This window comes from Aythya ferina, assembly GCF_964211825.1.
Source record: "Aythya ferina genome assembly, chromosome: 2".
Classification (NCBI taxonomy): domain Eukaryota; kingdom Metazoa; phylum Chordata; class Aves; order Anseriformes; family Anatidae; genus Aythya; species Aythya ferina.
The window spans coordinates 40221718-40249694 of record NC_140297.1 but is presented as its reverse complement, the minus strand read 5'-3'; the positions used below and the strand labels follow the sequence as shown (position 1 = coordinate 40249694).

The 27977-nt window shown below is 38.7% G+C and overlaps 1 protein-coding gene across 1 annotated transcript in view; it reads right to left on the bottom strand.

Annotated features, from left to right (window-relative positions):
• Positions 1–27575, bottom strand: part of LOC311433031 (ubiquitin-conjugating enzyme E2 E2) — a 212039-nt gene extending 184464 nt beyond the window's left edge. Inside the window, exons 1-3 of the mRNA XM_084511742.1 lie at positions 27272–27575; positions 23305–23493; positions 15235–15285 (exon numbers count right to left, since the gene is read on the bottom strand). Of these exons, the coding sequence (XP_084367868.1) occupies positions 15235–15285; positions 23305–23480 (227 nt within the window). The 5' untranslated portion in view covers positions 23481–23493; positions 27272–27575. The remainder of the gene's footprint in view (positions 1–15234; positions 15286–23304; positions 23494–27271) is intronic.
• Between the last annotated feature and the right edge of the window lie 402 nt (positions 27576–27977).

Genomic DNA, 27977 nt, shown 5'->3' with positions numbered 1-27977 from the left:
GGTGAGATGTGTCTGAGTACATGAAATGGATTACACATTTAAGACTGATTTGAGCTGCATTTAGAAATCCTTAAGGAACTGTGGCTGACTCTTGGTTTCTGATTCAAAAGGATATACAATTGCAAAGAAGTCCAGCAACTGTCAAGTGTGGAAAAAAAATGTTCAGGAAAAAGAACAGAGTTCTTCATCTCTGTCATTTCCTTGAAGTAAGCAGATGAAAGCACTTAACAGCATTAAACTTCACTGTTAAAGACAACAGTTGGCCAACACTTACTTATTAGAAATTCAAACATAAAATAATGCAACACAGGTGAGTAAAGCAGTTACATATTGCTCAAACAAAATAGTTCTGCAAAATTCTCAGAGGTTTAATTAACGAATTTAAATGTCAGGCCAAAATTAACAGAATTCAAAAAGGGCAAAGGATTTGCACATTCATTTCACAGTTTCTTTAAGTGCATCCTTTATTTTCAATTCGTTATCTCAAACACAAGCTGCACTCAGGTCTAACAAGAAACACTGCACAGTATGGTGCAATAACAGCAAAATATGCAATGAATGTGTTTATATACGAAATAAAGCAAAACTCACAGAATGTGAGCCAGTTACCACACCGTCAATTTTTAAACTGCATGTCATCCTAATTGTTTCAATCAAAAAAAAAACAAACACACAAAACTATATAAACTGACCTTTAGGTTTTTAAATGATCAGTCAGTTCAAAAATGCTGGAATATTCATACTTTTCAACAAAACAATTTACATTATAATTATAATGCGCTTAAAGCGCATTCCCTCAAAAAAGAAATCAAGTTGTATGACACATATTAAACTTGCCATCAAGAAGCATCTTTTGTGGTAAAATAAGGCTCCCAGCAAATAAAATCATTGAAACCAATAAAAATTTGTACAGACAAAGAAGTTAACTATGGTTAGTTGATGTTTCTCCAGCATACTACTTAGCTTCTAACTTTTTATTTTTCTCTTCAGGAAGAATTAAGGAGAAAATAGCAAAATGGACGTTTACATGAAGGCTCTCCTATGCATAAATTTGCACAGTTCAAGAAAACATGATTTAAGTGTATTTTTAGCTAAACCAGTCAAAAAGCTGCAGGAACATTTAGAAACAAGGTTTACATTGATTCGGTTTAAAATCAATAGACTTAATATAATGCTAAATAAGACAGAAACAAAAGAATTCAAAAAATCTATCTGGACACTTTTTAATTAAAATCAGTTTAAAACTAATTCAACCAATTCATCAACTTGCATGGCTTGCATATTTAGACAAAGCTGATGAATCAAGTCACTGTATAAAAGGGATAAAAACATGTAACAGAAGCTGGAAGAAAATAGCATAAGGCTTGCAAGCCAACTAGATGAGTGAAATGGCAAGCAAAATCAAACTCTATACTCTATGGAAATTTTAGGACTGAGCAGTATTTATTCTTGAAAAATGAACACTAATGTATTGTACCTCCACAGATAAGCATCAAACGTACCTTTTCTATTCACTGTACAAGCATTCTGTATTTGATATTGAATTCTCAAGTCACTGACCACTTTCTAAAACTGAGACAAAGGCAGGAGGAACTGCTGGCAGAACGCTACCTTAATGCAGGACACAAAGTCACTGGACATTCTTGGGGAGAATGAAACTTCTAAACGTGAAATACGAGAAGTTTTAAACTTATTCAAATGACCACACAATGGCACAGTTTTAAGAATAAGTATGTTTGGATTCTTGGTTAAACTCTCAGTATCAATTTTGATACTTCCTTCCAGGCTGTTCTTTTTTTTTTGTTGTTGTTGGTTGGTTGGTTTAAAGCTTGCTTGCAACAAATTGTGCAAAATAGAGTCAAAAGTAATCACAACAACTATTATGCAATTGAGTCTTCTCTCCATTACTTATCACACCATATTGCTATTTCTGATTCCATTTCTTTATTTCAGACAATGCACAGTAAGAAGAGACAACTGTTTTGTAGCCTTGGTAATTGCCAACAACATAAAAACTGAAGTTACTTATCTATATTTTTTATAAGTGTTTGATAAACATTTAGTTGTTTAAAAGTAACTGTCCTCCTGATGGATATTTATCACCTTTTCATATTTGCATAAAGTCACCTCTAATCAGTTTGATATTTTGTACAAACTACCAGATGGCATTTGTTGCATGTCTGCAACACATCCATTTATCCAAGCAAAAAAAAAAAAATAAAATCATTTATTTCTTCTTAGTAACTCAATATAAATGACTACTAAAATTAGACATTAGCAGTGTCCATTATGATAAGAAAAATGTAAGCATATACTTAAGTATTCATATGAATAACCCAACAAGAGCACTTCTGCAGTTGGACAGTCTCACATCATTGTGGTACTTAGTAATCATCTCTGCATGTTTTCTCTCTGAAACATTGTTCTATTGCTGAGCTATAACAAACAAACCATGTATGGCTGATTATGCCACTGCACTAACAATTACAAGTTGGCCCTTTTCCATTTTGTTTGTTAAAATCTTCATTAGTCATGTGGAAAGCTACTAAGCCATACAGAATCTAAAAATGCTACAAAAACGTATGCAAGTGTTTAGGAGTGAAAATAAACCATTTCAGAATTTGTTTCTTAACCATAGGACTATAATGCATATTAAATGACAGAATTAAATTAAGAAGAAAGCAGTCTCCTACAAGTAAGTAATGACTTACTTGTGAGTACAAGTAGTATGCAAACACCTTAGCCATGAATCCACGGATAGTGATGGCAAAAAATTACCAGCATAACTTCATTTTATCTTTACTTTTTGAAGTCTTTAAAGTAACTATTCTATCATTTTAATGTGCTTTGTACAAGTTTTAGACATATTTACAATATAGTCTGTCTAGTAGAGTTATACCAGTTACAAATTTACTACAAAAACAGCATCACATTAACACTTAAAAAAAAAAAAAAAAGGAACAGAAATCACTTCATTGAAATATTAGTGAAAACAAGTAAATCACTGATCAGAAACCCAAGGGTACTCATGTGAATAAGGGTAAAGTTGGTTCTGCAGTGCAAGAAGGAACACCAGTATCTAGATACAGCTACTGCTGCACAAAAATGAATTAGCAATTCTCAAGGCTAAAAGACCCCTGCAGCTAATAATTTTTAAACAGCACAGGAAAAAAAAAAAAAAAAAAAAAAACACCTCTGGGGGGTACAGCAGGTGGAACAGTGGAATGCAGCGTATGCATTCTATTAAATTAAAATATTATGAAAGGAAGAAAAGCTATGTGGTAAAATCTTAATTTTGAATACCCTAAGGTGGAAACAGTTATGTAAATTGAATGTTGCCAGTCCCAAATTTTGGGACAGCCTTGTGGCTCTCTGGGACATGGTACTATGCTGTTTTATATAGTTGACCAGCTCCCTTAGAAAGTTACATAGCTACCAAGGCCTAAAGAAAAATAAAAATAAATAAAATAGCACCTCCAATCAGCATGAGATACTTAGAGTAATGCTAATAACTTGCAAGGCACAGCACAAATTATGACCTCTCAGATGCCTTGGTAAGGTCAAGTCACAGTGAATAAGGAGCCATATATAAGGTAACACTATAGCTGCGAAAAGCAACCACAAACATAAAAGAATTAGGATGTGTTGACAAGAGGAACTCGAGTTTAAAGTATTTCCCCACAGCCCACACTGGGGGAAACCCACTCCTTGTAGTTCTGTAAATACTCAGCATGTTTTCACTACGGCGTCCATTAGTGATATTTATACACAGTGATGACCTCATTCTCTAGCACAGTGAATGAACATGAGAGGAAAAAAATAAAATATTTTGGTTTTGTATTTATCAGCATTTGAGCTCATTTAAATACTACTTGAATAACAATTATCTTTCTCAGCTGAGCAGAGCATCAGGTTGGCAGACTGTGCTTCACTTCTTCTCAAAGTGACAATTAACCTTGATATCAGTCTGCAAAGTGCTCTATACTGGCAGCTGAATAGAATTATCATTATCATATAAATCATAAAGATTCTACTGAAAATGAGATAGCTGTCATCCCTCAGCTATTTGTGTTCAGCAAGGAGCAAAGCAAGTTGTTGCAGAACAATTTAGAAATGCGTCATCCTAAAGCCCTCACACCGTGGGCTTCTGAGGCTGTGTTTGTGGCTACCTGAAAATGTATGCCATACATGTATGCCTAAACACTCACAGTTAATATACATTATTAATTAAGTATCTCTCAGGGAGGTTTGTAATGCAGTAGGTCATTATACTTGAATCAAGAACTTAAATCTGATTTACAATACAGTAATTCCAGACCCAAATGAGATTTTCAAGTTGATAATGTGATGCCTATCTGCTAGACGGTTTCCCATCCCAACGATAGCGTTGATCACCTGATCTTTTTGTTCAGAACTACAGCTTACAACTCAGAAGACCTATAATTCAGTTAATGCCAGATCAGACTGTGGAGGGTATACCCAGACAGACAGATTACAGTAGCTGTGTTCACAACAGCCTGTTGCGATGCCACATTATATAGATGCTTCTTCCCTTCTAGGCACCCCAGACATGGAAGGAAGGAAAAAAATTGAGTCATCCTCTCTAAAAATTTCCCACCTTCAAACTTGCAATGACAAGGGACTGTGAAAATGTTTACAGCCATTTTTGATATGACATTTCATTTCTGTAACGTGCGCACTGTGTGTCAAAGTGTTTTACTGCTCTCACTGCTACCGGCAGGACATCCCTGTGAATAAGATATGGCAGTGAAGCAAGCTCTCTTTCACAAATATGTTATAGACAGGTCTTATTTTATTTGCAACAGAACACAAATAATTAAGACAAATAGCTAATTGGGGGCCAAGTGGGTGTTGGTGTTCATTTTTTTTGAATTATTTTTTTTTCCCCTCCCCCCTAGAGATAGCTACTATCTTTGAGCCAAATTACAGCAGACCTTATCCAAAAACCTCAGCAAAAAGAGAAGCAAGATGAAGAACATGCTCTTTGTACCTTCGGCACAAAGTGACCCCAGGAGATCATTTTCTACAAGCAATGTTGCAGATTAGGTGCAAGCAGGTGTGTTGGTGACCCAGCCAAAGTCACTCCTCCTGGGTAGGAGATAACAGTGCCCACACTCCCACAAAGAATTGTGAATGAGCAAGCCAGGATGTTTCCTACAATGCTTGCTGCAGAAAAGTGAACTTACCCCAGTATAACATGGATCAATGCTAATTCCTGTCCAATAGTCAGAGGCCAGACATGCTTCTATAAAGCAATTCCATCAAGAACACCACTTGTTTCAAGCTACCCAGCAAAATCTGAAATAAGGGGAACAGTCCATTTTCACACTGGAGACTTCAGCAAAATTTCTGTGCAATGATTAAGTCCAGTTAACTCCAGCCAATGGCTTAACCTGGAAACTTTAGCCAATCCCACCTAGGATTTCTGTTACTACACCAACTAGTGCTGCATTAACCGTAATAATTCTGAAACCAGCTTTCCTGTGAAGCCATTCTGACTGAAAGCCCCACATTTGAAACTGTTTTGTTTTTTTTTTTTTTTTTTTCCCCAGGTTTGCAACCCTAGCCTAAATACCACAGCCATGAGCCTAACAACCAGTTATTTATAATCATGAGATCTGAAATTCTGTGCTAGGCAGACATCTAATATTTAATTCATAAACTTCTCTGAAATTAAATACATTACTCGCATGCTATCCATCCAATTTTGAAGAAATATAACATGCTTCATTTTATAGGTAATATATTTATTTATCTTATGTAGGCTACCCAAGGTACCAAATAATGAGTGCACAGCATTTTAAGGTCTCTGGATCACTCCTATGGTAAAGCAGGACTCACAAATCTCTCTTTTGCTCAGTAGTATAAAGTCCTAGACACTGCCTTCTTACTTGTTAGCAGACTAATCACAAGTTAGTGTAATAAAACATTTATTTTGTCATTTTTGAATTAGAACATAGTAAAACGTAAAATAAATCTATTTTGTTACTGCATGTTTTTATGCATTACCCATGTAATTACGACAAATGTATTAAATACAGTCCTGGTATCATAGGAAAAAAAAGAATTTTCTTTGGCAGTTTTAAAATTATAATAAGAAGGATAATCACCTTTCTTAGATTCAGAATGTAGATTTTCCGTGGTCATTACTGTCCATAATTTCCCAACAAAAGTTAAATTGCATATCATCTAATCTTGAAGATATAAAAAGCCCTTCTGTTATAAAAGTGGACCTATACTAAAAGGAATGCAATAATTTCAGAAGAATGAATTTTTTGGCTATTTCTCCATTGAACTATATCATCATTTTCAGATAAACAAAATTCTGTATGAAGAGAGACTACTGGATTTTATATAAGAAGACCAGCTACGTTCAGGCAATTCAAAACAAATGCTTTTAAAAGCTATAAATTTCATAAAAGCCATACTAAGGTCCAGGTTTCATAACTGTTATGCCAAGCTTTAAACTTAAATAATAAACATGAAAGAGGTAAGCTCTAAATTGTCAGCTGTGTCAGGTGTTTACTCAAAGAGTAATTGACGTAACAGTGGACAGCCTATTCTTCAAATATAACTCAATCTCCTAAATTAGGTACAAACCCTTCTATTTTAGTCTTAGCTAGAGAATCACCATCTCAGCCTCTACAATGTTTACAACATTAAAAGGCTACAAACATCAAAAAAAGTATATTATCACTCACCTATGGCCTTCTCGAGGCACTGTATGCATCTCAAGTTAATAAAGGCCACATAAATACAGCTTTTGTGCACAGCAGACAGTAAATCATGTATTTAATTACATATTTCTCTGTAAAAAACAGAAACAGTTGGCTCTCTGCTATTTTTGTTAACATTAATCAGAGGAAACTTCAGATTCTGGCATAAATTTGACTATCATATAAAAGGTAATATTTAAAATACATAATGCCTTACCACACAAACACGAGCTGCCATATGTGAGGCGCTGCTAAGCATGGTTTCTATTAAGCCGATACACAGTAACTGGCTTCTTTCCAAGCAACATGGAAGTGTTTAAAAAACCCTGTTTAATCCAATTCCACAGCTTTGAAACAAAAATAAATTAAAGTGCTGCAAGAACTGTTAAAATGAAAAATTAAAGGCATGTAAATAAGTGAAAAAATAAATTGTCAGAGAAAAGGAAAACAAAGATTACTTCAAGTAGATATCTTAATTGTAATTAGCAACATTTGGCATGTGTTATGATATGATTCAAAGCTGTAGCCAATTAGATACCCCAAAAAGCTTGTAAGAAAGCTGCAAATGTGTAACTACAGCATAAATAAGTTTTATTGCACACTAAGAAAACAGCACCCAGATCAATTTCATAGTTTGTTTCCAAAAGGCTGTAAAGCATGCTCTGTTATTAGTTCATGACTTTTTATTCTTAAACTGCAGCTTGCCTTCTAGGAGATTTTGGAAAACTATTTCATTAGACTATTAATTGTTAAATCTGTAAACATTTAGCGTATATCAAGAATAAAAGACAAATTACAGCATTGCCTTAGACTGTCATGCCTATGTAAAAATAAACAAACAAACAAAACAAGCGAACAGATGAAAGAATAAAGTATGTAAGTTAACAGCTGTTAAAAAGCTGCAGAATCTTGGTGTTGAAACAGAAAAAAAAATATTTAGTTATTTATTTATTAAGATTCCCAAGGGAAAAAAAAAATATTTTTTCTTTGGCAGACATAAAAGATACACAATGGCATTCAGGAAATAACAAATTTTTTACATGCCTTTTTGAAGTTTTCTTAAAAAGGAAATATTTTTACACTATTACTTTAAAAATCAGAATTCAAATTCTGATCAAATGTGGGCGTACTGAACTCAACAGCATTCGGCGCTTCTGAGATTGTGCCATTTATTTAAGGAAACAAATACTTCATTATCAGCAATGCTGTCAGTCCTAACCAACAGACAAAGTACCTTCCATTTCCCCCATTTATTCAATAATGAGTAATTTACTAAAGGGTAATGAGTTGCTAATAAAAGCATGTTTCTTACATGATTATTATGAAATGTAAGTAACTGCTTGTTCAGTGCAACAATACTTACTACAGTCACTTTCAAATAACTCTGCTCTATCAAATTTCTGCAAAGAAATTGACTCTTATGTGTTTTTCATACAAAACACTACATTACACTTAGATAAAAAATTGAAAAAAAGCACCACAGAAATAGCTAACCGAATTTAATACTATAATATAATATAGCCACTAATACAACTACTTCTTTACGAAGTCTCCTAACAACAAGGCAAAGTCTCAGCCAACATGGTTTTGTTTCCCTTGCTGGCAAGCTATGACTGTTTATTTGACACACTTATTTTAGGTTTTGGTGGGGAGACGTTGTTTTTTGGTGTTTTATGATGGCTGTATTGAAGAGATTACAAAAACATATGCATACAATATCATTTTTATGTTATAAACCACATTCAGGATGGCAGGAAACGTTTTTCTTCAGGTAAATAAAAAAGGCCAAAGGAAATGTCTATGGAAGGTAGTCTGAAAAATTCTGCACCAGAAAGCATTGGAGGACTGCCCTTGTTATACTTCCTAACAGGGTAGCTTACAAAGACAAGCTGAACCAGATATAAACCCACTGGAAGAAAAATATCTCTGTTCAGAATTTTCTGCACCATAAATATTAGAGTGTTTTTTTGTTTTACTTTATTTGACCCTTGACAGAATCATCCATTCCACCTTCCCAATACTTGGCTTTAAACTAGACCTTTAACTATCTAGTACACTAAGCACACTACAAATGTCAAAGATCCATGGATCCTTTCGCGTCCCTATAAACTCCGTTCTGGGCACTTGCATGCCTTTTTCTGCTTCAAGGAATGGGCAATCGTCATGACCCCTCATTACATCTAAATCTCCACCCATACTTCTGGCTCAGCTGTTCCAGGGAATAAGTTATGACATTCCCTTGTTCTTCCAAATGTACACTAACACAATGCTTGCTGAACTATTTTCATTCTTTGCTAATAGCTTTCTCTTCTCTTTTCCTTCTAGGAAAGAAGGGGTCACCTTTAGAAAACTGGCAGAATTGGCAGGAATAATACAGTGGTATTGTTACACCGGGAGGTACCCATGGGTGCTGTCAGCCTGTTCCTTGTTTTGTCATGGGTGAGTGAAGTTGCTGGTTCTGGCAAGCAGCCAGTGGCAGGATCCCTTTACTGCTCCCCCGCTCCGCCGCCCCTCCTTTCTCCCCAGTGGTCTTCGTTAAGAGTGCTGAGGCTTCTAGCCACCAATGCCTGCAACGGATCCTGCAGCTTCTGAGGGCTGCATCTAGCCAATCCTAAAATCGCCCCCTCTACAGCATCCAGAAAATGACTCAAGTGGAGGTTCAAGCTTTAGTTTATTAAATTAAAAAAATATGTAATTTGTTTCTTTGCTATCTTACACCTATGAAAGGGAAGGGCAGTGGCCAGCACAGTGCTGTCTAGTACTTTTTCATCTCAAACATACATTTTCCAAGATATCAGATCACTAAGAAACATCAGCTATATTTTAGATACTTAAGTACACTGCATCTTGACAACATGGAAAACCCACAAAAAGAAACATGCATGCATTATTTTTAATAACAGATGCTTCAAGAACAATACTCCATCAAAAGGTCATTTCAACAGTCAAAACCAGATATTTTTTTTAAAACATGTTTTAGTAGAGCTGCATATTTCAGACCTTAAGGCACAACTGACACTTTCCTGCGTTGTCCTAAAAGAAAATAGCAAAAGGAATTAAAAGATTTTATAGTAAAATGTAACTTGACCCTTTTCATCCAAGGTACTTCAAGATATCATGGTAATAAAACCAAAGTAATAGTTATAAAAAAACAGGCGTGCAAACTCAAGTGATAAAATATAATATAGTTGCTATTATAAAATAGAATCCCAGCACAATTATCAATTTACTTGTTCTTAGGACATGCTCCTTGCTGCTTTTGAGGCAGAAAGGGAATCAACATTAAAAAATAAAGCAGTTGCAATGTGCACTCAAAAAGGTTTTACATTCATTCTTTTACCCTCAAATGAATGTTGATACCTCACAGATTTAAAACAACGGGATCCTGAGCATTAACATCACCGCTCTGAGGCTCGTCTTTTTGATGAATTCTTGCTATTTGCTATAAATTCTGAAGAGGTCCAGCCAGGAGAAGTTATATATAGTTTTGTGTCACACTTTCTCTAAAAGGTTATAGAAAATTAAGTTCAGATCAAAGTAAGCCTACATAGGCAGAAGGTAAACTCCACGGGTAATGTAACGTAACAGGAAGAAAGCCCAGATTCATGCCAAGGAAGCTGGAAATGCTTGTGAAGAAAAATGTTCAAAGAAAGCATTCCTTATTCCAGTTTTCATCTTGCTCACACATTAGCATCACATGCATCACAGTCATGTGCCTATGGCAACAAACTGATGCATCCTTAACGAAAACAATCAAAGTCGCTGAGAGCAGTTTATTTTAAAATAGAGATATAAGCTGCTACATCTTGAAAGATTTTTTTTTTTCCCTACTTGAATTTGGCACTCAGGTTCTCCTTCAGTGAAACCCCTACCAGAAGAAACTGATGTCATGAGCACAAGGTCTAAAATAAAACAAACAAAACCAAATCAAAAAACAGTAAGACATCTATTTGCTCACACTGTAAAGCAATGGAGGCATCCATGATTAAAATGGGTGTATGCACATGGGGAAAAAGGGAAGATCACCTTAAACAAGAGGTAAGGAAGAAGAATTGGGTATGCCAGGGTAGCATGACAGATAGTGACCATACCTGCTGCTCTAACCCCTTGCAATTCTATCACTCTGCATTGGGGAGTAATACTGACAAGTCCTTTCCCTCTGGTCTTCCTATGAAATCGTGCTAACATTTGTTTTCTGCTCCTGACACGTGCTATCTCCTTAGCTTTAAAGTACTATGAGGCAAGAGCTTAAACAAATGGCCCCAAGAGAAGAACTTAGATCGACGGGATTCATGTAATCCCTTAGAGTTGTGAAGATCATGGCCTCACCATTTTAACAAAAACAGAGCCAGAGCAATATTGAATAGGAATGTCAGCCTTAATGTAGTCATTAATAGCACAAGAGGCATCCATGAGGCACACTGACCTCTCCCCCTAAACCAAGTCAAATAATTTTCCCGCTCCACTTGACTCCTCTCTGCATCACCCCAAGAAGAATTGCATTTTAGCAATCTTTTCAGTGTGATTGGCTTTCAGAACTGAAATACGAGGGTCAGATATGTTGGTTGTTTGTCAGTTTTGCAGACAGCATAAGAAGCAATGAATTAATGTAATGATTCCAAACGAATAGAAGAGATAAAGCTACATGCAGGGTGTTAAATTGATTATTTTGGAATGTGTATCAGTCAATTTGTCCACTATGCTACACAGCTGCTTAAAGTCTATTTCTGAGCCTCAAGCATCACCCACATTGCTACAGGGAAAAAGAAATAAAATGAATACACATAAAAGGAATTGCAGTAAATACACAGACAAGAGGACAGTGACACCTATTGCAGAGGACATCAAAAGAAAACACAAAGAGGAAGATGGGGAACAACAATGACTTAATAGGAAAATTCTGAGCAGTTGCTCCAAATGTTGTCCACAGAGAGCTGCTATTTGCTTTATGCTGGCTCTCCTTGTTTCCAGCTGTTAAGTTCAGATTGAAAGAAGCTAAAAATACATGAAATGCTTTCCAGATATTATTTTCCCATGTAACCAATTGGTATTAGTTGCCACAGAGATGTTCTTTTGCCAGCAAGAAGGGAAATAGTATACTATGCTGACAATAGGTGTATTCTGAAACCTGCTGTCTTTGACAAGATGCTGTTCAAAATATAGGAAAGACTTAAAAGGCATTATTTTAGCTACAGGAATTCCCAACTAGTCCCATATTCCAGTAGTGCAACATATGAAAATGATACTGAAAGATTAGGGTTTTGTTTGTTTGTTTTATCACCTGTGAGAAAAGTTGTACTCTGTATTACTCTGAGGTAGGAGATGCACAACATTTTTAGCAATGAAGTTGTGGTGTTTCAGTGAGAAGAAAAAAAAAAAAAAAAAAAGAGCAGGCTGCAAAATCTCTACAATTTAGCTATATTGTTTCCTGACAAACTAAAATGTCACAATGCTGCTGACTTAAAATACAAACATACCTGGTTAGCATTCATGACTCTCCTTGACAGTAAATTAATCTCTGAACAAAAAAAAAGGGGGGGACAGGGACATACCAGAAAACATCCAGTTCTTTCTCTAAAATGTGATGTATAACAGACTTTATTTTACATGCCTTCCTCTGAAAATAGCAATGATTACACCGCTCAACTCCCACACACCCCCTGACCTGACTTTCTGACACCTAGTACATTATATATTCTCAGTCCTGGGGAATGATCCAAAGATTGTCAATAGGACTCCTTTTATTGCCAGAACACAAACTACAGCATACAAAATACAATACCGAGGTAAACAGGCAACCCTGACTTCATCTAAGATTAAATCCTCTTTTAAAGAGGAATGTGATAGATTTGTCCTTTTTTGTTTGTTTGTTTCTAAATGAAATCTGAAATCCACAGCTTTCCATAGTTTTGGAAAAAGATGCTGCAAGTCGCAGCAGTGATAATCTGCCAACTACAAAGCACATGTGCAAGCAAGACTTCTTTTTTGTTTTTTGTCTTTCAGGCAAACAAGATTATATCTCCTATTCTTTTTGTGGGGATGAGGCGGGGGAAGTGTTAACATTGCAGCTGATGCAGAAGTGGAAGCTGCAACTCCCTTGGAGCTTGTATCGACTCTGTAGCCTACCATGCCATTAAGAGATGCTACTGTACTACAGAAATTGTTCCATTTTCTTTTTTTCTTCCCAGAAAGAGACAAACATGAAGGTTTGGTTTGCTGTAGTTAATTGAAAGTCTTGCAGCATATCTCACGATATTCCACCCAAGTTCCAATTCAGCTCAGTATCCTGAGTATCAAAAGTTACTAAAAATCTGCTTAGATAGCATTTGTGAATTGTGACGTTTTCCTTCGTATCTGGTGACATTTAGTTTGGAGCTTTATCAGATTGCTATTGCCCAAGCATGATTTATTTTTATATATAAAATTCCCCACTGAAATAGAAAAGGACACATAGTGAAGGTTAGGCTGGAATTGCAACCATTTCAAGCAGCCTTAATTTGTAAGGAACTTATTTTTATGAAATGTAACTTCTTAACTGAAAAGATACCACCACTTATAACAATTACCTAACTTTTACTAAAAACAAAAAAGTATGTGTCAATACTTTAGGGTAAGAGATACTCTATTACAGCTTGGCTTTCTTCATTATGCTAAAGAACCACGTCTGGCTGATGTATTTATTTTGTAATGTTTAACTATAATAGAAAATAGATGAAGTTCAAATGAAAACACTGTTTAGACTGTGTCAACAGAGCATAAAACTAAATGAAGTAATTCTGAATCGACTATAAAACATATTTGTTAATAGTAAAGTTACTAATGGTTATCTATCAGGATCACAGCAGACACTAAGATAGATGCAATTTTTTGGTTTTGCAAAACAGCATCATGCAGTGCATTTCATTGCTATTTTATCATTAGTGTAAATAATTCAAAAACAAAGCAAAACAGGAAATCTGCAGCTAACTTTTTTTTTTTTTAATTGCAAGTCACCAAAGGGCTTTCCACTAAAACCGCCAATGCTCAGTTTACATTTGCTAGCAAAAGAAAAGCAAACAACAGTATTTTGTATACTGAAACAACCGCTTTGTTACAAAGGGAAGGATTCAGAAAACTAGAACAAATGCTACTGCTGTAAAAACTAAGTCTTCTAGACTCAGTTCAAAGACATACACATTCTTCCACAACAGACTACAGTTTTATATTCATCTCAGCAAATCAATCTACTAATAGGCATCAGTCATCAACACGTAAGTAAAGGTCTGCCGTTTGAAACAGCTTTGAAGTGATTGGACTTGCACACAGTCGTAAGTATGACAGAACAGCTTAGCTATTAAAATGTTTCATCTAGCAAAGAACTGTTCATCCTAATTGACTGAAATACTCTTTGAATGCTATTATTGCAAGGATACTTTGCTATGCAGTGTTTTAGTACATAGCCACTTGACTTACATCTTGAGACCCAGCACAACCACATCAAATCTTGTTAGAATGTTTTCTCACACATGCATTTATCAAGAGACCAAAACAATAAAGCCAACTGTCATTTTTACTACCAGTTGCTTAGTTAATTTGATACTGAAATGTACTGGGATTCATTACAAAAGCTGCGTGCAATCAGACATTTCAATCAATCTTGCCTTTTGCCGCGCCTATACAACAAACGTGAGCGACCACATCAGCTGGAGTCAGCCGGCAGGACAGGATGGAGCTGCTCACCTGCTCCGTGCCTGACTGCTCGGTGCCAGCAGTACCACTGCATAGCTCCACCAAGCAGAGCTGAGCAGCCCTGGTGCATGCCCTGCATGGACCACATCTCAAGTTGATGGGCAAGAAGCCCCAGACATACATCTGAAAACAACCACACACCACCCCAGCTGCAAAGCAATGAGGTGTTCTAGGCCTGCCTCATTAATCCTCTCAAAGCAGATTTTAAAAATGCTTTAAGTAAATACCTCACAAAACTATTTTTTTTTTTAAAAGAAAAGCAGTAATTATTAGGAAGCATATGTGATGATAGCCTCCATTTCAGGAAGTTTTCACTATCATAATTGATCACCAGAAACGCAGTCAGAAGATTAATAATAGTTTGCGCTTGTAGCATTTTTCCTTCTCCATTATATTCACAGTGTGTTAACAATTTGCAAGAAAAAGGAATCAAATACACCAGTAACTGCCACCAAAATTATATTTTACAGAAAAAAAAAAAAAATGCTGTCAATTTAATACCTCCAATAAGTGATTATTTGATTTTTACCTTGTATCTATCAACACATCATACATTTCATTAGTTTTTACCATTACTTTTGTTACCAGGAAGTATGCCACATCAGTTCTTTGTATGTAGGCAAACACGTTATCTGTCATCTTTTATTCCCAAACTGCTCATTACCATAAGGGAGTGGATACAGTTACCCCAGTCCTCTATGTATTTTCCACAATTCCACATACTCCATTTCCATATTCCAAATTAAAAAAAAAATCCATGTGAACTTACCTACAGTTGGGAGGAGGGTCTAATGTAATTTCTGCAAGTTCTTTCTGAATTCTTGAGAGGGAGGGAAAAAAAAAAAAAAAAAAAAAAAAAAGACATCAGGGCTTTATTTTTGCAAAATATTTCATTCAACTTCATAAGCATTTCTACAGCAATTAATAATAATAATTCTTAACATTTCTAATGGAAAGCTGATGCTATAAGTTTTCATGAAACTGCTTAAGATCAAGGTGCTAAAAAACAATTTTTTTTTTTTTTTTTTAAATGAGCACCCAAATATCAGATGAGTTATTCCATGCACAGCCATCTACAAAACCCTGCTTTTCCTACAGGTCAGGGTTCTCAGCTCTCATACACCTTACTTCTCCATCTACCCTCTGTCCATATGCCTCACAGCTCTCTGCCTGCTCTCCAGAATATTTAGCTTGATATCTCTTGTGCAGTTGAGTGTTCCCTTCTGTTTTTTTCCCTTATGTCAGTACAACATTGTTGCCTGTCATCCTCACCCCTGCTCTGACATACAGAGCCTGGCCCAGCCTTCTCCATAGCCTCCTTGCAGGTGTCATGGGGCTGCTACGAAGCCCCCCTGCTGCTGAACATGCTCCGTTTCTTTGTACTAGGAAGCCCAAAACTGGAAAGGTTACTGCAGATGCAGCCTAATGAGCGGTGAGTAAAGGCGAGTGATTGATTCCCTCTACCTACTGACTGTGCTCCAGTTAACGCAGCCCAGGGTGCTGTTGAATTTCCTGAGTCCCCTGTCAACCCATCCTGCCTAGGTCCCTCCGAGCAGCAGCCCTACCCTCGCGCATATCAACTGCTCCCCCAGTTCACCATCATCCCCTAACTAAGAGCATGTGCTCGGCCACATCCTCCTGGCTACCAATACAGGCCTGAGGCTGGACTGGCCTAGTGCAGGCCGACACAGCGGTGCTCACTTGTTACTGGCAGCCTGCTGGAGATCCTCTTCCAGTCACTGCAATGCAGTTCTTATGGATTTCTGGGTACTACAAGGCTTATATTACCATGCCAAGCCCTTGAATTCTTAATCTGCACCACATCTGGCGATATGGCTCCTTTTCTTCATACCAGCATCTCCATGCAAGTCAGTATCTCCCACTTTATAGAAATGCAAGCGTACATGGTAGGAGTTCACTGAGCTCCCAAAGAAGCTTGTAGGAGTTTACATTTGCCAAAGATTTGCCAGAGTGCCATATGCAGGACTGCCGTGGCCACTCTCCCTATGAACTATACCCCAAGGCCTTTTTTATAGGCTGCTATTTCTGGGCAAAAGCACAAACATTTAGAAGTAGAAGGAGGAAGGAAAAGAAAGACAGTATTCCCTCCATATTTTCTTCTCCCTTACTCCTGCTCAAGATTTCATGTACTATGGGAGCAGATTACTACTCCTTGTATTCCCCACACCAAGAAAGAAAACCTAAATGGTAACACCACTCAAATTCCTGAGATACATGTAGGTGCTCAAACCATAACCAAAGATCTCAGGTCTGACATGAAGTACATACACATCCTGTTAGAAATGACTGCCACCCATCTTGCAAATAAATACAGGAGAAAAAAAAAGTATCTCAAAATAAACATTCACATATACTGGCACATATAACATGGAAATGAGCACTTTACACTAATTCTCTACATAATGTCAAGATCCAAATACAATCTTACATGCTAAGGAGTCTCACAGCCACTATCAAAATTCCCCTTATGCCAGTATGTGTTGATTTTATGGCTGTAATGAATCAACAAACCAAAAGCAGTACAGGAATTGGCCTGAACCAGAAAATCCAACTCTTTATCATTCACATTCTGAAATAATTAGGACATACATCAGTAAGATTGTTAGGTAGAAGTACTAATCTTTTAAACTATGTTGGCTGGTCTAATAAAAGATTAAAAACAGTATTTCAGACACATTATTAGCTTTTCTTCCAACCCCTGTCCACCCCAGCCCTACATACAAACACCAGTTACTCCTGTAGAGAGAAACAAATTCAACGCTTATTTGTTTATTCTATTCATTGAAATATTTGCATCTTCAGGAAGTAGAATTTTACCAATAAGTATCTTAAGTATCTTTTTTTTTTTCTTGTAAAGATACAAACAGAGGCTGCTTAATCAATATTTGCGGTAAGCCATTGTAGTAATATTGCAAGACCAACAACTTTTTTAGAAAGAAAAATCTGATTAGTCCAAGCACACCAAACATTTATGTTTCTTTTAAATCCAGTGACTTTTTAAACAATCCTAACAATTTACACCTTTTAAAAGAGAGAAGATCTTACAACTGTGGGAAATGCTGAAAATATTTCTTCTGTCTATGACATAATTCTACCACGTTTTTGAAATTTATGCCGTCGCAAATTCAAAACAGAGAAAACTTAAATAGCATGAAACCTCCTTCAATTTCATGTCTTATGGGTTCCTTTGTTTTTTTGTGCCTTTTGGGAAGTTAGCGAGTGATGGCATTGAACTTCCACTGAGTCAGGGATGATTCCTTTGCTTTACATATAATAATAGGAGCAGTTAATATTTCATTGCATTACTACGAGCCCATGAGACATCAAGAATGGATTGGCAAGTGTAGCTTAAGCCCTAGATCAAAAACCTTCCAATCATCCTCCTAAATCCTAGTCCATTTCCCTTCAATTCTGCAAAGAAATGGGTACAGAGCTTTTTCTTTTTCTCCCTCTGCTCTAGCTTAACAAAAAAAAAATCTAATTTCAAATGCCAAGAGCACTGAAATAATCCTAGATCAAGCTTTTCCCGTGATTCAGGAAGCAAGAATAAAACACCTTGCTGCTTCAAGCAATAAAAATTGATCAGATGATACTTTCTATTTTTGTTCAGAAGTCCTAATTGCTTTAGCAAGCATCTAAGATAAAGCGATGTTTCATTCATGATTATCATTATTACACAAACAAGCTGCAACATTAATATGATACTGTCCATCAACTACTCCTCAACAAGTACTCCATGCTTATTCTCCTCCTCTGTGGCATATCCAAACTGAAATTAATATATACACCTTACAATTCTTTTGTTGCAACTTTAATTTACCTTGCATTCATGCTGAGAGCACATTCATAAACAGTTTCTGTAGAGCGGCTGACATGCAATAGCTTGTTCACATGTCACGGCATTCAAAGTTACAATTAAATCACCAGATAACATCCCGGAGAGCCCTGCACTGACAGAGACCTCCGATGCGCAAGTTAGCCTTTGTCTGCATGAGTTATTCCACTGCTCTGGCACTTGTTTCATATCTCCATTGAGTTGTCTTCAGAATCTGGCATAGGAGAGGATGTGCCTCATTTCCTTTGCTGACCACAGAGGGTTCACCGCGAGAGCGTGTGGCCTCTGGCAACATGACATTTTTTGCAGGGTCCTCTCTGGCATTTCTTTCTTTGTGTTTTCTGGCTCAGTAAGTACAGTTATGTCGAGTTATGTCAGCGAGAGAAAAAAGGACTCTAAATTAAAATAATTATACACACACACACTTTAGATTTAAATTAATGACATTCTGGTCTACTCTATATATTTGGGGGATAGGGGGAGGTGTGTATGTGAAGTCTCTCTGGTAATCAAAGCCCTGAGCTGGACATTTAATCTGCAATGTCAGATCTGATGCTCTTTGTTTGATCTTAAAAGAAGTCATTTGACCTCTGCCTGTCTCCCTCTCTCCATATAAATAAATATATAAATAAATATATTTATAAATATAAATTACTATTACTGTGTTTTCCTTTCACTTTACTAATGGGAAAGAACAAGCATACTTGCCTTCAAGAAATAGTGCAAAGGTTAATTTACCCCTAAATTCAGAAGCATGAGAGTACATTGTGGATTTCAGATATTATTAATTCTTACAGACATATATTTACTGCTGTTCCAAGCCTAGGGGGACTATCTGGTGTTTCCTTCTTGAAACACTTAAAGTTCTCTAAACCTAAGGGAGAACTGAACATGTTAGAGGATTCCCTGATATAATTCATGGAAGCAGCAGCAAGAAAGGACTAATAACAATTGCCTATTTTACCACATCTACTTTTCTAAAATGCATACCTCTTTATGCATAAAAGTTATGTGAACGAATGCACCATACTGAAGAATGTGTTATGAAGAAATGCAACCACTAGTATAAATTTCAATCTTACAGGAACTGTGACTGAGCATGAAATTTATACAAAGATGGTTAGATTCATGATGAAGGAAGAGAAATACTCATTCTTTCATATTAGATGCATATGTAAATAACAAGGATATTTCATATAAGAAAAAGCACTCCATTTTTCCACCATATTCAACATGCTAAATATAATTCCTTAAATAATTCCTATAATCCCTAATAATTCCTATAATCCCTTAAAACAGTGCTGTGATAAACTTCACTTAGGACAAAAAAAGGGTGAAAAAAAACAGCTCATTTTAATTTGATTTCTAATCAAGTTTAATGCATTACCTAGTTGCTATTTCTATGTAACAAGAAAAGCCTACAACTAAAGTTTTAGAGTTCACAATTCATTGTAAGCACAGATATTTATAAAAAGAAATCCAAGACTGGACACTAAGGTTGACAGATTTTCAACTATCAACTTCAGGAGCCAAGCAAAACAATACATTTATTTGTTGAGCTACTGTGTCAGCCAAGAATGGTTACACTTCTCTCAATCCAAAGGTCAGGCTAAGATTTGCTGCTTAAGAGGTAACAAGATGCCTGCTGTTTTCAAGGACAGCAATTCAGTTCCGTGTCTGAACTGTAATTGTGATATGCAGTGAGTTTCTCAATCTTGACATGTTAGGTAAGAAAGGTTGCTATTTAGGGTGATGCCCTCTGGGTGAGGAAAATTGAAGGACCAGCACACTGTACGACATATGCTGTAAGCTATTACACCTGTATAGCAGCTAGCCTTAAAACTATTAACAGAGAAGGGCAGCTTGTGATGGCATTCTGCCTTCTTGATGCCATCTATGGTGATGCTAACAGAAGAAAAACAAAATTGCTGTGACTTAAATACAAATTCGAGCAGTCTCATATATCCTTCATAATAAAATCATTTTGGAAAGCATTAAATTGCTGGTGTAGTACACTCCTGTGCAAGACAAGGTAGCAGCCTATGTTTACACAGCGAAAGAAAGAGCACTACTAAATCTTGACTTATATAAAGTCAATACTACTGGAAATTCTTTGAAAGTAAATCTAATTGACTACATAAACATTCAAATAAAAAGCAGAACAGAATTATTCCAACTACAAATGCACAAATCTTAATTCTAATCCTACATACACTAGGTAGCATAATGTAATCCAAAACTACTGTGACTACAATTCCATATGCATGCAAAAGCTCTTCAAGTGTGAAAACGTGGCTTCCAAATTCAGGTTAGAACCAAGCCTGTAGTCTGCAAATTAAAGCCCAAAGAAAGATTTTCTCTTAACTTGCTAGCACTCTGTTCTAAATAGAAATTAAGTAATTTTGACAAAAGCCTTAACTATTGTATGCTATTGTATGCTATGTATTGTATTTGGGGTTTTTACTGATTTCAGCAGGGTTGACACTTAACTACGTGAAGATTATTGTCACCTTAGTGTAATGCCATACAAAACCATACATGTAGTTAACAAAGCTAATGAAGGAAAATGCTGCTAAGTTTATATGGAGTCTTTTTTCCCCACTAGGAGAGCTGAATTACTGCAATTTGTTTTAATTTTTAAGAAATCACCTTTTTTAAACCTGGCCAAAAACAACATTCCAATTGAAGGAATGTAACCTTATTTCCACAATATTGTTCATTTCTAATGAATAAAAATGAGTGGTATAGAAACTGTCCATATAAAACATCCACATAGGCATAGAATCCTCAATATGTGATAATATATTTTTCCTTCCTTGATGTTACTCCCTTCTTCTTCATCTCTACTTTAATTTCTGATTTTTCTTTCTTCAGGCTTTAGTGATTTTAATTAAAAACCAAACAACAACAACAAAAACAACAAGTAACACGAAAGCCTGACCAGATTAAGAATGTTTAAGGAAAGGTTTTTGTTATTCCAACACACTCACAAACTACTGAATACTACAAAAAAAAAAAAAAAAAAAAAAAAAAAAATCAGCTATACAACTATTAAAAAAAAACACAAACCACTATACTACTATAAAGACTACATTGCTGGGATTTGTACACAGCACTATGACAACCAGCGCTCCTAAAAATACATTTTTTTTCAAAAGTATTATTTATTATATCCTTTTCTATAGAACTCTCATATTTATAAAAATCATCACAGCTTTTAAAATGCAGAATCAAAGGCTTTTCTTCAATATTAGTAAACATGTGAAACTTGCTTTAGAGCCTAACTGGCAAACATACTGATGTCAGCAGCTGGCATAATTAGTTTCAGCAGAACCATAAGCAGATATGATTAAACTTTAAAAGGTTTAAGTAATTTTATCACTGTGAAATGCATGTTGATAAAAGCTCTAAGCTTTGAAGATATAAAGCTAAGATTAATAGACCAATTTCTGACATATCGTTATTAATTTTTTAATAGGATAGCGTCCACAGGCCCTTGTCAGAATTGCGGCACCATCACATTAGGCGTTGTACAAAGTTCAGAATACAGGGACTTTTTACTAAAGATGTTAAAAACTGGATTTTATGACCCTAAAAATCCTGTCTAGTCTAATATTCTTAATATTGTGAAATAACAATAGCAGGAAGCAGACAAAAGAGAAGAAGCCCAGAAACGATAACGACTATGAGGATTAACTACATGAATAACATCGCACTTTGAAGTTAAAGTTGTTTCGTTTTGGTTTTCTTTAGTCACAAAAAGAAACATTGCCAGCTATCCCATAATCAACATGACTAGGTAATCTCTGAACAGCATCATAGTAGGAATGGATCTCAAGAAAGCATCTCACAGGGGAAAAAAAAAAAAAAAAAAAAAAAAAGAGGCCTCACAGAGGCTAGCTGTAAGGCAGGTACCTGTGGTAGGAGAGCAGCAGGAGAAAATGCATTTTCCACTACACCAGAAAGACAGAAGAGTTCAGGACAGAGAAGTAAGCAAATGGTAAGGGCCAGACTAAGCCAAGACACAGGATTGAATCTTGATGAGATGTAGACACATGCTCATACATCGGCATTTATGGCCTCTTCCTACGAGCATGTGTTATAAATTACAGTGACAGGGCCTTGATGCTTCTCCTTTACACGTGGCACAACTCCAATGTTTTTTCTTGCAGTTTACACTGCCTTAAATTAGTGAAAAACAGGATCTGGGAATTCTGCATCAGGACAGTCTGCAGAATTGGTCTCACCAGATTCTTTTAGAAGCGTTTAGCTATGATCACTACACTCCAATTTGAATTCTGCTGCCTGGACTAACACCCGTACGCGTACTGATGGAGCAACACTAAACTGTAAGTTCCCTCTGGCTGGTCCAAGCATGACAGTCATTATCTGGGAATTGACATGATAGTTTAGAATAATTTAAATAGCTATTTCACAAATCCACCTTTCAAGCAGAAAAGAGACGGAAAAGCAATGGGTATTAAAACAGACCACAGTTTAAAGTAATGAAACCAACATGCATTTGTTGTTCACTCAAATATCTCTGACCTGACCATCTGGGAAAAGGAAATGCAGTACTTTACAGCAATAGGTATTACGGTAGTCCTAACATGCTGAGTTACTGAACTGTCTGAAATGTTTATGGTTAATTAACTGTAAGTTACACTGACAAGTTTCAACATCAGTCATACATACACATACAGAGATATATTTTATAAGGCTACAAAACTGTCTGAGTTTTACTAGCAATAAAAAAATGTCAGCTTTTATCATGCAAGCTACTATTAAAACCATGTGAAAGAGCCAATCTGTCAAAGAAAGGAAAAAAATATACAGGTCTCATTATCGTGACCAGTCTCAAAAGACTATTACACTGACACAATAATGTTATAATAAAACAATAAGAGAATGAATATACTGAACCTCTACATACATAGATGGCCAGCTAAAAAATTAGAAAGGTAGAGAAACAGAATGCTGTACCTTTTAGCACTAGTTGACAGTTTAGCAGCTGTTTTGCTTGATATTTTGCCCTCTTTTTTCTTGGGTTGAACTTGCTCCCTTTCTTGTTCCTGCTGAACACCTTCACGTTGATCTCCATCAGAGCTGCCTCCACTAGTGCTTGGACTATCATCAACTCTCTGCCCCTCCGTAGACATGGCAGATGCTGCACTAAAAAAAAACACAAATAATAAAAGTTAGCTTTTTCAGAAGAAGCTGTCCAACAATATTTCTTGCACCCCTTGAGGAAATAGTGCACAAGATTTAGGTCTTCATATAGAAATGCGTGCATTTTAGTACTAAGATTACTGAGGTACTGTAGAGTTTTGCCATAAAAATCCTAACAATAATTCAGGAGTTGGTCATTTTAAGTCCCATAACAAATGAATAACAAGCCCATCCTCTCTATATATGAAAGTCATAAGTTATTGTAGTTAAGTAGGAAACATGATTGTGCAAATATAATACCATTTGTGTAAATGAGATTTTCCAACCCCTCGGCCGTATCATAAGTTAACTTTCTCATCACCACGCCACCAGTCCATAGCCAGCACAGTTGTTAAAAACCAAGAACTATGACTATCTTAAGACTCTTTGCTATCCCATATGAAATAAACCTGTGGGCTCTTTCCAAGTCTATAATGTGGGTTTCCACATTACAAAATCCACATCTTGGCATGCTTGATGGAAACATTCACAGAACCAAAAGGCACTAACACAGATCTGTTTGTGTTTACTGCAACGGTACGCTGCTAGAGCGTAAGCATGCTGGTAGGGGATGCAAGAAGTTTTTTCTGACAAATTCTGTTCAAGCGGCATGAGACAACAAAGCTGTCAGGGAATACAAGCTACAAGAAATCTCGGTATATTTCCAGAAGTCAAGTTAACACTTTATTTGCACGCTTCTGATACTAGTTAGCTATTTTCATTTCTTCCTTCATTTTAAATAGTCTAACAATATGCCAACAGATGAGGAATTACAAGCCCACTGTTACAGCTGTCATGACTCTTCAAACTGCTCTAATGAAGGGCAGATGTCCATGAAAAACTCCTAGTAAATTAGCATATGTGGTGGCAATGACTGTTAGAAAATTTCACAAAAAAAAAAAAAAAAAAAAAAAAACACACACTGTCCTTCCTTTAAGGCCACATCCACAGCTTATAGATGTATTTTATCTATCTTCCTCTGTTACAAATGAGCCACCTTGAAAGCACACAGGCCCAAACGTTACTCGCTTACACCCACGCAATCCCCATGTATCTGGGTGGTTTTTCTGATCAAATCTGTCTGAATCAGGAGGTTGCTCTTTCATACACAAAGAGCTTTAAATTGCTGTGAACTTCGACTTGCTTTTCCTTTTACCTATGTACAGACACCATCACAATTAAGAACATAACCATTCACCTTGACGATTATATGTTTTAATATGCTCTCCAGGGAGAATAAAAAGATTGCAGGCTCAGACTCAGCCACTCTCGCTCAGTGGATTAAACAAAGTTTGTCTCGCTGCACTTATTTATGGAAAGAGGCAGCAAAGGAAAAGTAAAGTAACATCGTTGCCAACAGGGTTATGTTAAAAAGGGCACTTTTTTTAAAAAGGCCTAAGTGTTACAGATGCATGTAACAAAATAAATTTGCTCCTGTCCTGCAGAAGCCTTGCCAAAGTCTGATGCTATCAACCAGCACATGGCGTGGAGGGGAAGAACTAATCTTTTCAGGCATTATTCACACAGCTCAATCCAACTAGCTTCAGGAGGAATTAAGGGTTTTTTGGTCTAATTGATGAAGCTAAACAGAAAGGAAAGCCTGAACGTCTGAAACATTCAAAATGTTTAGACGCTAGTGATGGATATTGTACAAGCTTTCCCCTCATCAGCTTACGCTACATTTGGATTTCATTTTTTGAAATAATATTTTTGAAGTATATTTTCATGTATTAATTTTTAATAAAAACACAACAGCCAGCCTGATGCATGAGATAACTGAAATAATGGTGGGTTTGATTCCTAACACGAAAATTAAAAAATTGTTCATTCTTAGCAGAACAAGTTTCCGTATGGTACAGCTATGACATATTAATGCAATTCACGTATGTACACAGGTTAATGTCTAGATATTTAGATCCTGCTTGTCAGATGTTAAGATAAAAGAAACAGAAGATTTAGAGGTAATAAAACACAGAAGTACCTTACTCTGACGAGTCAAGATACGCACTTAATATCTATAATGCAATTTCAATAGTAGATACCAGTCTTCTACATATGGCTAAAACACAATCTGGTCTCTTTTAATAAAGCTTTTGATGGCCTTCATTTACTTTAGATTTTAGTTCTGATCTTTGCTTAATACGTTTAATTTTAAAGAGAAAATTCCCTCCATGACGTACATATGCTTTAACACTGCAGGCCAGAAAGTTAAAAGCATTTTTAATGAAGCCTATATGCATAGGACATCTGCTGAGAATAATCTCGGCTATAAATATTACTATTATCCCAAAACAACTGTATCACTTCATAAGTTCAGGTTACTATCCAGCAGACAAACACTGTAACAGTAGCCCAGAGCATATAATTACTGTAACATGTAATGCCAGCATTTATAGCAAGAAAATGCTTAAATCTGTCACTCGATGTCTGGCTAGTTTCTTATTCCCTCCACCCCCTTCTCCTCTCTCTGTTCCCCTTTCCTGACACCCAGACAACTCTGGCCGTGCCCTCTCCTCCCGATATCTGCAGTTTTAGCAATAACGCACAGCTCCAGGGATGCTCAGCAAAGTGCCTTTTAAAGGGCCCCAAGTCAGAAACCTCAAACGCGGTCATACTGAAGAGACAAACGCAGGTACGAATAAGAAAACTGGGGGGGGGATAAATAAATCAAGCGAGCAACGAGGGCATCAGGAAAACATTTTACTGCCATGAAGCCAGGCGGAGAAGTGTGAGGCGCTGTTTGAAGCCGTGGAGTAGGGGTAGGGGGCGAGGGGCTGCGGGGTGCCGGGAGGGGCTGCGGGGATCGGGACCCCCCGGACCCCCCCCCCCAAATCCCAGGGGCGGGCGGAGGGGGCTGCGAGGTCAGCACCCCGCGGGATGATTCAGCACAGCCGGGGGTTACAAGCGCTGCCTCGACGGCAAATCGCGAGCCGTGGAGGTCCCAAGGAGCCGGCCCCTGTCATATTTAGCCGCGGGGACCGTCCCTTCCCTGCCCTGCCGGGCAAGCGGAGGGAAAAGAGCCGGAGGGCAAGGAAAGGTCCCGCGGGCGGCCGAGCTGGCGATGCTGCCTTCCCAAGGCGCCCCTAATTTTCTAGGAGCGGAGACAAATTGGGCACTCCGAGGTCCGCGGCGAGCAGCAGCAGCAGCCGCCTTCCTCCATCTCCAGTAGGAAGCGCAAAGGAGCGGGGGGGGAGCGCGGGGGCAACCCGGCCCCGTGGCCCTCCCCCCCCCCCGGGCCCCGTACACGCGTGGGGGGGACACCCCCGGTGCTCCCCGCACCTCTGCCGGGGCAGGGCAGGGAGAGCAGCGGGGGGGAAGAGGAGGAGGAGACTGCGAGAGGAAGGCGGCGGGGGCACGGGAGGGGGTTGGGCGAACGGGGCTCCTGGGGGGGGTAAGAGGGGGAAGGGAGGAGAGGGGGGGACTTGGGGGGTTAGAGAGGGGTGTCGGGGGGCAGCGGGGTCAAGGGAGAGTTGTTGGAGGGGGTGCGAGGGGAGGGGGGGCGGGGAGCGATGGAGGCTGGAGCCAGGGGATGGATGGGGCCGGATGGGGGGGGCAGCGCTGGGAAAAGGGGTGACAGGGAGGGGGGGCAGCGCTCGGGGGGTGCGAGGAAAAGGGGAGACGGGGGATGAAGGTGGGGACCGAGGGTCGCCAGTAAACGGATGAGGAGGGGAGGGGAGAGTTGGGGGGGGGAGGGAAGGATGAGGGGGGAGCAGGACCGGGGCGGGATGGGGGGGGCTGCTACCTGCGGGCGAGCGCGGGTCGCTCTCGCTGCTGCGGGGCTGCGGGACGATCCGTGGCCGGGCGAGGGGCTGGGAAGGGGGCAGCGGCCGGTCACTGAGTCATGAGCCCGCTCTGCCCTGCCCTGCCCTACCCCGGCTGCCCGCCGCTCGCCTCCCTTTCTTCTCTCTGTCCCCCCTCCCGGAGCCGCGGCGGCGGCGGCCGCTGTTGTGCTGCTGCTGCTCCCGCCGCCGCTCCTGCCCCCGCTGCCCGGAGAGAAGTGAAGCCGCCGCCGCCGAGGACGCGCGCGCGCGCGCCCCCGACGCCGACGCCTCCGCCGCGCGCGCCCCCGAGAGCTCGCTCCCTCTCCCTCTCCCTCTCTCTCTCTCCGCCCCCCTCCCTCCGCGTGGGGGGGGGCGCAGGGAGCGAGGGAGGCAGGGAGCGCGCGCGCGCGCCCCCGCCAGCCAATTAGCCCGGGCGCTCAAGGGAGGGGCGCGCGGGAGCGCGCTTTGGGATAGGGGGTGGGGGAAGGGGGTGCGCGCTCCCGCTGGGGCGGGGGAAGGGGAAAGGGAAGGGGGGGGGGGGGAAGAGCCGTCCGCGGGAGCGCGCGTTAAAGGGAAGCCCGGGGCCGGGGCGGGGTCAGCGGGGACGGGGAGGAAGGAGCCGGGGGGGGCCGGGAGAGCAGGGTCGGCACGGCTCGGCCACGGGGCAGGGGGGGCGACATCCGCGGG